The following is a 10,779-nucleotide window of genomic DNA, read 5'->3' on the forward strand; positions in this document are numbered from 1 at the left end:
CACGACAGCCAGACAGCGGCTGCCGGCCACAGATGCCTTTTGTAGTAACTATTTAACTACACAGGTGTTTGTCTGATGCAGAGTAAACGCACTATCTCTAAATTAGCCTGAATGCAATATAGATCGCAAAGGTTTTAATTTGCTTCAGTTTGCTGAAGGAGAACAGTTCCTTTCCAGGCGTCTCCCTGCCCTAGTCGCGTTCTCTCTCCCAGGCTGGTCGCTCTGGAAGGTCCCTGCTCAGTGAAGCGGCTCGTTCGGGTCCATCCTGAGGTGCTTCACCTTCCCCCAGCAGCGAGCAGGTGCCTGCGTGCGGAGCTCCAGGACGAGCCCCGCGGTGCCGGGTGCTTTGGAACCTGCCAGGGGCTGCGGGCTCTGGGAGCCACCCTGCGAGGCTTTACCCTTCCATCCGTTCCGGCTGCAGGAACTGCGTCGACGTATTGTCAGAAGATGAGGCAGAGGGCAAGATGCCAAAGCAAATCCTTGTCACCTTGAAAGGAAAGAGAGTTCGTGAGGAGCTGGTGATGTTTCTACCTGTTAGAGGAGCCTGTTCCAAGAGCAGGGGTGCACCTTGGGCAGCCACAACACAAGAGCCACGGATCCGTGTATGGAGCCTGCTCCATCGAGGAGCAGGATTGGATGGAGCGATCCCTGTCAAGGCAGGGACCAGAGCTGACCCTGCGGGTCCTCCCAGGGGCACGTCATGAGGTCTGAGACTTCTGCAGTAACGTGATGGCGGGGAAGGCGTGGGACCACAACAGCGCAAACCTTTTGAGGAAGATGGGTGCTGATACTCAGCAGATGGTAACACAAAACCACCCAAAAGCAGAAAGGGGCGGGGGGGGGGGGGGGAAGTCCACTTACTCGCTTGAGCTGCTGATAATCTAGAAAGGATCCTGCAAGCACGTGGGAGAAGGCAGAGGGGTGCAGGGTGCTGGCCACTGGCAGTCCTGCACGCTGAGATCTTTCACAGGGTGGTCGAACACGTTCCCCAGAAAGGGTCTGGTGGGGGAGATGGGACCCTCCCAGTTTCCTACAGCTCTGGGTTTTGGTGGGAGCTCTGGCAGGTGAAACAGGATCTGCTGTGGAGAGGAAACAGGAAAGGAGACTCTGGCCTCTTGTCCCTTTGCCGTGCACAGTTTCTCATGTGCCCATGTAAAAGCAGAACCCGCTTCACTTCGTGGAGTCTCAGTTAAAAGTGCGTGAAGCCCCCGGCTGCGCGCGCCGAGGAAGCGCCTGAAGGCAGCGCGGCTGGTAGCACGGCTTTCCTGTGCTGGTGACAGCACGAGGGGAAGGAGGGTCTACTAAATGTCAGTGACACTGGGGTGTGTCATCAGCTTCTTGCAGAGGTGCAGGAAGTATAAAAGACGGCGCTTCCCAGAGAGGGTCTCTGGCAGGAGCTGCGGCGCGTCGAGGCTGTGCTGGAGCACGCGATGCTCTGGCTAACCCTGTGATCATCTCCAGACGGGACCATGGATGGTGGTGAGTACCTGTTCTGCAGCCTCTGCCTTCGCCTGCAGCTTTACTAATAATGCCCAAATTCATGCCCTGTGGCACAGGGATGAGGCACTTTTAACAGAGTATTTAAACAATATAAAATACTTTCATCTTCCTCATATTTACTATTTTTTAAAAAAAAAAAAAAGGGAAAATTCTCTCTTACAAGCTCAAAAAACTCAAATCAATTACTTCAGAAGCAAACACACACAAAAAAATAGGCTTGGAGGCAATTTCAAGGGGCTGTTTTGTCCCAAAGCAAATGAGCTCTTCTCACATAATTTGTACATTTTCCTCTATGTTTGTAATAAAAAATTAAAAGGAGAATACTGTCTCTTCGGCAACATTTTAATTCAGTGAATAAATGAAGGAATTAGGAGCAAGCATATCCGAGATTACTGTGGACGGGTCCGTGCGTCCCCGCGGATCCCCCATCGCGGAGCACGTAGAGAAGCGCGAAGCCCCTGCCCCTCAATACGGGAAATCCCAGGAGCCCAGGAGGCACATGACAGTTTGTTTCTCTTTCCTGATGAAAGTTTCAAACTTGCTTTTGCCATTCGTTCCTGTTCTTTCACACCCAGCGCTCTGCGCTCACCAGCTTCCAGGAGCTTGAGTAGGTGGGTGGCTGCAGGAGGGGAAGGGCACTGGGGGCTGGAGGTGTGGCGGAGCGGACGCAGGCTCTTCTTTCTTCTAAGACTCTGATTTATTCCCTTTTCACTTTTTTTTTTTATTTTTTAATTGCTCAAATATTTGCAAACGCTAATTCCAGTGTGACTGAGGGAGTGCAGGGTAGAGGGACAAATGCTCAGGTGTGTAAGTTTGGTTATAACCAGGGTTTATAACTGGGTTATTACCACTAGTTATAATAAACCACTACCCCTCTGTGCCAGAGAGCACGGTCAGAGCTGTGGTGAGGATGGTGAGAGGGCTGGGACAGAGCCATGGGGTTCATCCCCACGACAGGAAAGCCCTGGCGAGAGTGTAATGAATTAAGCTTTGCAAGAGGGTGACAAGGGAGGTGTCACCGCCTTTTCTCTGGCATTTTCATATCGGAGCTTTAAATGACCTGGGGTGCGAGAGGGGTCCCTGTGCCCCCCAGCACTGCAGCAGGGCCGTGCAGTGTCCTGGGTGAAGCGCTGCAGGCTGGGACCACACCGAGGGTTGAGCCCCCGGTGCCCTTCGGGTGCCCTGGGCTGCAGCACAACAACAGGGACTGTCGCCCTCTCCCTTTCTGACAAAATTAAGATGCAAAAACTTAGAGTGACTCGTGTAAAATCAGTCAGAGAGCTAGCCTGGTACAGCTGGGAAAATAACCACTTACTTTTGCATCTTTGTCCCCTGTGTCAGCCCCAGACTCGTCCCCACCTTCCAGCAGGGATTTCTGGGTTGAGCGGGGGGGTTCCACGTGCAGCTCCCGAACGTGGAGCCGTTGGGCAGCTCGGGCTCTCCCCGCCGCTGCAGCGGCGCTGGGGAAAGCAGCCGGGATGCCGGAGGCTCCAGTGGGGACCCCGGGAGTACCGGGTCCCCCAGGGCCCGGCAGGCAGCAGCAGGGGAGGGGCAGAGGGAATTTTCGCAGGGATGCCTCCTCGCAGCTCCTGGCAACCAGGGGCTCAGGCTATTCCAGAATTCTGGAATCCCTGCATCCAGTCCAACCCATCGCAACCAACCGGACCTGTTCACTGCACATCACTCTTCCCTCATCCAAACTTTTGGCGTCTGCAGCATCGTATGGGTGCTCTGTAGGCTTCTTGTTTTACGGGGTTAAGTATTTAGGGGGACAGCTGTTACTCTGACTGTAGCTAATTGGTAAACGTTAATTATGACAAGAAAGAATTAGTGAGAACCTGACAAGAAGAGCGACAATTTTCCTGCTTTGGGTGTTTTTTTTGTCCTACTGTTGCATTTCAGAGGAATATTCCGCGGGAAGTATTTCGCAGCACTGGAAGATGCACAGCATTATTGCTAAACCAACCCAGTTATGTAGGAAACAGGATGGGCTCACTCTAAAAATTCATTCTTAACTTGCTTATCTCCGCTTATCTTGTCTTTCGATTCACCATTTCCTAAAAGTGCCACCCTTAGGCAGTCAATTACTAACTTTCTTCTGTAACAGATCGATGAACACATGAAATCAAGGTATGACTTGGTCTCACTGGGTCTGTTCACTCCCGAAATGTGTCTTTCCTCCGCCAGTTGTGAGAAGTCGAGGGGGAACAGGCACGGAGCTGTTAACTGCCGATAGTCATTATATCATTTAAGTATGATTAATTTTTTTCTCAGAAGTGTCTGGTTCTTTCCCCAAAAGCCTACTACACTGATCGTGAAGAGGCACTTAGAAACCGATACGTGTTTAAAGATATAAACAGTACGTTCCTCGCTGCCCACACATGTGCTAAGGTGCTTGAAACTGAAACTTCCGCTTTGCAGTTCTGGCCAACAGAAAAATCCACCTTCAGCACGAGGGTTTGGCCGGAGCAGGTTTGCTTGGCTTCGCCAACGCTCCCTGAAGCATCCCCAACTCTTGCCTCTTGCTTTGTGCGTCCCTCAGCACCAGCGGGGGGGAGCAGCCCCCCTGTGCCCCCCCCTGCCCGGGCGGTGCTTCCTTCTGCTTGTCCAGTCCCTTTTAACCATCCTACGAGGTTGTGTTTCTGCTCCTTCCTCCTCCAGGGAGACTTTCTGCTACCAGGTATTTCTGACTGTCGGAAGCTTTTCTGGGCTTACCTGGGGGGATTCCCTGCTGATGCTGAGGGACATTGAGATGAACTGGATGGGATTCATCTGCCCAAAGTCACCAACCTTTCTGCTGTAGCACGGCACGAAGCGCACCCCAGACCCCATGGCAGCTGAACCAGGCCTTAAAAACACCCGTTTCTTTGCCTTTGCTATCAGGGGAGCCTAAAAAACCAGCCAGATGTCAAGGGCTGGAGTCCAGTGGGACCAATCCCACCCCCCCGTGCTTACTCTACAGAGGAAGATTTTCAAACCTGAGGGTTGCTGCCCCTCCCTGCCCTGCCGTCAGGAGCAGGGAGCAGACCCCTTCCCTCTTCCATTCGCATGAACAATTCTCCTCTGCAGCTTTTCCCAGGTCCTGCAGGACAGGAGCAAAGTGCAGCGAAGCAGCATGTGGCCAGCTGAGGGCCACCGGGGCTGCCACGGGGCTTAAGGACATGTCTGACTCATTTGCTCTAATGGGTTTTCGCTGTCTTTTTATAAACGAGGTTTCTAATTCAACCGTTCACGGGGACTTTTGAGGGGGTTTTTTCTTAATACTTTGAGGAACAAAACTTTAGGAAAATACCCACAGCAGAGAACTGCCAGAGGGGGGGGAAAAAAAAAAAAAAAAAAGAGAGAGAAAGAAAAAGTAAAGAAAACTCCTTAAAATTACCTATTAAACTCCAGAGCAGGTCTCATTTCCTCTCTGCAACTCTTCCCTGCTCCCTCCCCACCACCCTGGACCCCTCAGAGCACCACAGGGAGAAGCGGGTCCCATCCACTCTGCCTGAAACTGGTGACAGAGGGACTTGCTCCGACTCACGCAGGAGGAGGATCACGAGGCTGCACCCCCTCTCTGGTTGTGCCTTTGCAAATGCGTGAGCTGAGGTGGGGGGACAGAAGGAGGGCAAGCTTTTATTATAATGAAAAAAATCATCTGACATTTAAAAACACATGAAGCAGCAACTGAGAGAAAAAAAAAGTGTGAAGATCTTCAAAGGAATGATACTTAGCTGAACTGTTTAAGGATCGTTAATTGAGTCACCTTATCAGCCCTATTTCGTTAGACACTCACAGTGTGTTAATTTAAAAAAAAAAAAAAAAAAAAAAAAAAAAAAGGACCAGCAACTCACCAGAGCCATGCACTTGTGACTTTTCAGGCTAAGCAAGGGCTGGTCCTGAGGCTTGAAAGGGAGATGAAGAAAAAGCTGAGGACGATGGCACAGTGCTTAGGGAGCAATCGTGGTGGCCAGGCTGGTGGCCAGGCTGGTGGCCGCAGGGCAGCCCGGCACTCGGCAGTGCCGTGTCCTTCGCGTGGGACTGACGGACACAAACCCGGCGATGCCGAGGGCAGCACTGGAGTCAGGCTCCGGCGGGTGCCTCTCGGCGCACTGAGTGGCTCTTCTCCTCTGCCCCTTTGATGCAGCCTCCGCGCCGTTGGCTGCCATCCAGGCCCCAGCCCTGGCCCAGCGTGCCCGAGGTGGAGAATAAGCCGCTGGCCCAGCGAGAGGCACAGGCTGACAGAAGCCCCGACGCCGGGAGGCCCCTGGCAAGCAGGCTGCTGAGGCGTGGGACAGAAGACTAGAGGCTGCAAGGGCTGGTTGTTGGTTTTTTTTTTTTGCAGAGGTCAAGGACCCCGCGCCAGGGTCCAAGGCAGGGAGGGCAATGACAGTCTAGGCTTGCTTAAATTCACGCGGCAGGTTTAAGTGGTTTGGGTTTTCAGTGCATTTCCTGTGTGTAAGTGCAGAAGTCAGGTCGGCAGCCGGAGGGGAGAGACAACTACACCAGGTGCTCACCAACCCTCTTCCTTCAGTCTGGGACTGGCCAGAGTGAAAGCCAGCGGACAGGCAGAAAATAGAAGCATTTAGTCAAGCCTTCCCCCTTACCCCTCCAGCCCAGCCTTGGCACACTCCACTCCTGACCATGAACCACGCTACCGAGGCACTAGCACACCCTTCGGAGTCCCCCGGGAGGATTCAGAGAAGGTGAGGGGGGTGTGAACGTAACTAAGCACCCAGCTGCATAAACATAAAAGATGAAAACAAGGGGGGGAAGGTGAGGCACAAACTTCTGCAGGACATAGTGGGAAGCTGCCATCCAGGCTCCGGGGGAGAGAAGTAGGAGTGTTCTCACCCGCGGCTGAGGATCTCTCACCCACACATCTCCGCTCACACAGAGACAAGCATCTCCAATCACAGACACCAGAGTAACTGTTTCTGCTCGAGCGATGCTATCCACGTGACAAAGGGGATACTGGCACAGCTGCAGTGACCCGAAGCACTGGGAGTTCATCGTCCTGGCCCCGTGCAACACCCGAGCGGGAGACTGGCAGAGCAGGGAAGGGTGCAAAGCAGCTCTGCGAAGGAACAGACCAGAGCTGTGAACAACAGACTGCCAGGCACAAGGAGGGCAGAGGAATCAAATTTGTGAACAAAAGGCCAGGAGGAGAAGGCCATACTCCCTAGAAGACACGGGCAGCTGAAAGCCAAGGGCATCTCCTGCCTCTGCCCCAGTGATCCTGGACCAGAGAATCAGCAGGGCGGGAGGGAAACCAGCCAGAGCCTAGAGACATCCCAGGATGAGCAGCGTGATGCTCAAAACAGCGGATGCCAAGTCTCCCTCAAGCAAGGACACATCATCTGCTCACACCGGAGCAGAGGCCAGGGCTCTCCCACAGTTGCCAGGTCACCTTCTAGCTTGAGCAACTTTCAGGTAGAAGCTGGCACATGCTTTAAATAGAGCAGAGAGAAAGCTTTCACTGGCCTCTGCGCCTCTGCTAACCACAGCAGGAAGAGCTGTTTGTCTGAGATTGCTCTCACCATTATCACATCTGGCTCCGAAGTTAAGTTTTCCTCCCAGCTGTCAGCATCCTGTATCTCCACATCCAAAGGCAGCAGAAGCCAACTCTGACATTTAGAGACAAGCAATAAATTTCAGCCAGCTTTAGTCACGTATACCCTGCAGGGAGCAGAGCCCTCCTGCTCCGCCGGCCCATCACCGCACTGTCAGGGAACAGCTGGCCCAGATTTATTGCCCTCACAGCTGTAGGTTTTCACATGGGTTGAGTATGCTACACCCTCACAGCCCAGAACAAGGCACAGGAGACAGGATGCTGACTGGCTGTAGGGAAAAAATAAAGGTATAAAATAGAAATGAGTGTGCTGTGCCCGAGTTAACTGTCCCTAGCTATCGGCCTTTACAGATGAAACTGGAGGGGCCAGACTCCTGAGGCTTAATCTGTGCTCTGACAGTAACTTGTTATGTAACCTTGGGTTGTCCTGGTAGCGTCTTCTTCAGGTTTTAGCTTACCCAGCCATGGGCAGCTTTGCAGGGTTGAGATGCCATGGTCAAGTACACCAGCACTGCCCTGTCAAAGCGAGAACCATGTGGAAACCCCCACTTAACTGCCAGCACTAACACCGTGTCTCCTTTTTCTGTAGGCAAGCAGTTAAAGGCCGCCCTTGTTTTCAGCCTTCCTCTAATTTTTCAGGTAAGACGTTAAAAACAACATTGTTGAAATCCCGCTGCATTTGTGTTGTGGGTAAAGAGAAATCTCGAAAACTCTGACAGGCAAAAAAACAGCCACCCACAGCCCTGCGGAGCTGCGTGGGGCCACGGCTGCTCACGCGAAGGATCCAGCCCGCACAGAGGTGGGTGGTGAGAGAGCAGAGCGGTGCTAGAAGCCAGAGGGAAAACAAACAAGAGGAACAAAAACAAAGAGAGAACAGAAACAGTGACATACGCTGTGATTTTAAGAGGGCCCAGCCTGTTAGTGCCATTTTCAGGAAAGACGAGAGCATCCTACGCCGAGCGCTCGCCAAGGGCCAGCTCGTTGCTCTCTGCCAATTCCTGGGAGAGGGCTGAGCTTTCACCGAGGCGGGCGTGAAGAGCTGACATGCCCAAGCAGGAAGAGTTCAGCACCCCCCTCTGCCTATTCCTGCTCAGAGTCAATCTGAAGCGGGAAGGAGGCCGCGAAGCGCCGAGCTGTGCCGTGACCTGCTCCTGGCCCCGGCGCTCGCGCTCCCACAACCACAGGAGCAGCCTCAGCCACAGCATGGCCCCCAGCTCAGGCTCCCCGAGAGGCTCCGCCGAGCAGGGAGAGGTTTGCAGGCTGTTTCTTTTCCCTTTCACTTCTGGTGGCATGCCTCCAGATAGCAGGCAGGATGTGGTGAAAGCCAAGCCTGCCTGAGATGGAGCGCGCGCTAAGATACTGGGTGATAACAGGCAGAGGTATCCAGGGGAAACCTTTCATCTCTGTGCGACGGAGGGAAGGTACTGGAGACTAATAACTCACAAAAAAGCAGGGCACAGATAGCACAGGCTCACTCTGCCCTGTAGGTTACGGCAGTGTAGGAAGATGAAATGAGAATAATCAGAACTTAAATCAGGGGCAGGGGCCTGAATGAGACACCGGCAACGTGTCCGCGCCAGCACGGTAACAGCTTCCTGCTTCACACGCTGCGGCTGCTCCCGGTCTCATCGACACCTCTGTTAATGGAGCAGAGAAAGCAGCCCGGGGGCTCCGGCTCCGTGGAGCCCCTGGCTCACAGCGCAGCTCCGCGGGCGCGGGACAGCCCCCGCAGCCCCTTCCCGCGCTGGCACGAGCGAGAAGGGGACGTGAGCGCCAGGAGTAGCTCAGATGGGAGAGGGGAGGGAATACTGGAGTTTGAAAATGCCTGAGGAGTAGAGTCAGTCCGAAGGAGATGTTACCCCTGCTGAGAGAAGGGGGACACTGAAGGATGGATTCTTTTCCCCGTTTTATCCGACAGCTGACTGTACATGCAGCTACGGGGGCCCTGAAACATCCTGGCAGGCAGCCACGCGTTTGAGAGCTTGCAGGTGTTACTTTGGCTGAGCACTAAACATTTCTTGCGGAATTCCCACTCTGAGCCCCCCAAAACCCCAAACCTCACATACTTATGGGAAACATTTTCAGGCTCGAGGCCTTGCCAGCTCTGTTTGTGATGTTGGCATGAGCCAGCGCTTGGGAACTCCCTGGGACTTCTCTGCGGCCGGGTTCTCCCGCCCGCTCCCAGGCCAGCGCCACGCGCCCTTCCCGACACGGCCACAGTACCTGTCCCAATACGCTCGTCTTTTGTTCCCTGTTCCAGTTCTGTGCCGGGAACAACGTCACGGATGACTACGACTCCAACACCACCATTGACTACACCATGTTCGAGATCCTGTGCGAGAAGGAGGAAGTGCGGAACTTCCGCGCCGCCTTCCTCCCAGCCATGTACTCCCTCATCTGCTTCACGGGGCTGCTGGGCAACGGGCTGGTGATGCTCACCTACATCTACTTCAAGAGGCTCAAGACCATGACGGACATCTATTTGCTGAACCTGGCTCTGGCAGACATCCTCTTCCTGCTGACCCTCCCCTTCTGGGCCACCAGCGCAGCCATGCACTGGCTTTTTGGGGAGTTTGCCTGCAAAGCCGTCTACTGCATCTGCAAAATGAGTTTCTTCAGCGGGATGCTGCTCCTCCTGTCCATCAGCATCGACAGGTACTTCGCCATCGTTCAGGCTGCCTCGGCCCACCGCTTCCGTCCCCGGATGATATTCATTAGCAAGGTCACGTGCATCCTCATTTGGCTCCTGGCTTTCATCCTCTCAATCCCTGAGCTGGTTCACAGTGGTGTAAATAACTCAGACAGCCACCCGCGTTGTTCCATCATCGCTAACGACTTGCAGACCTTCAACACTGGCATCAAAGTGTCCCAAATGGTTTTTGGCTTCTTATTTCCCCTCCTGGTCATGTCCGTCTGCTACCTCATCATCATCAAAACATTACTCCAGGCCCGCAACTTTGAGAAGAATAAAGCCATCAAGGTCATCATCGCCGTGGTAATTGTCTTCGTTGTCTTCCAGCTGCCCTACAACGGCGTCATGCTGGCCAAGACCATCTCAGCCTTCAACCAAACCAGCTCGTGCGAGGAGAGCAAGAAGCTCGACGTGGCAGATGACGTGACCTACACTCTGGCCTGCTTCCGATGCTGCCTCAATCCCTTCCTCTACGCCTTCATTGGTGTCAAATTCCGCAACGACCTCTTCAAGCTCCTGAAGGAGCTGGGCTGCCTGAGCCAGGAGCGCCTCTGGCAGCTCTCCACGTGCCGCGAGAGCAAGAGGTTTTCCTTTGCCATGGAGACAGAGACAACCACCACCTTCTCCCCGTGAGCTGAGCTCCAGCCAGGCTTTGACTGAGGTGGAAGAGTTTCCTACACTTCCTCTATTCTGAATTACTGGTAGAGCGGGACCTGCCACCGCTGTAGGAAAGGCAGCTGTAAGAGGAAACCAGGAGCCTCCCCATGTTCCAGGCAACAAGCACTGCCAGCCAATACTCCCATGGAGAGATTTAGTAAAGCTCTGACTCCTAGAAAAGCAAGGGAGAGGGAGATTGATGAGTCTAGAATTTATCATGTTGTTTCACCTTTATTTTAGTCTTTCCTAGTCAAAATGAGAAATTCTCAAAATAGAACATTTTCCCTAAAAGAGACAAATACCAAGAGAAACAGACATTTTTGCAACAGAATTCCTTGCTTTAGGGTCGAACTTCCAGAAGCACCATTGTTGC

The 10,779-nt window shown here is 53.4% G+C and overlaps 1 protein-coding gene across 1 annotated transcript; it reads left to right on the top strand.

Moving 5' to 3' along the window:
• Positions 1-1,469: 1,469 nt before the first annotated feature.
• On the top strand, positions 1,470-10,382 carry CCR7 (C-C motif chemokine receptor 7). Its single transcript, XM_074926978.1, has 3 exons — positions 1,470-1,479; positions 7,647-7,696; positions 9,318-10,382. The coding sequence occupies exons 1-3, from the start codon at positions 1,470-1,472 to the stop codon at positions 10,380-10,382; spliced, it is 1,125 nt and encodes a 374-aa protein (XP_074783079.1).
• Positions 10,383-10,779: the final 397 nt, after the last annotated feature.

The sequence above is a fragment of the Athene noctua genome, chromosome 25 (assembly GCF_965140245.1).
Source record: "Athene noctua chromosome 25, bAthNoc1.hap1.1, whole genome shotgun sequence".
Taxonomy (NCBI): Eukaryota; Metazoa; Chordata; class Aves; order Strigiformes; family Strigidae; genus Athene; species Athene noctua.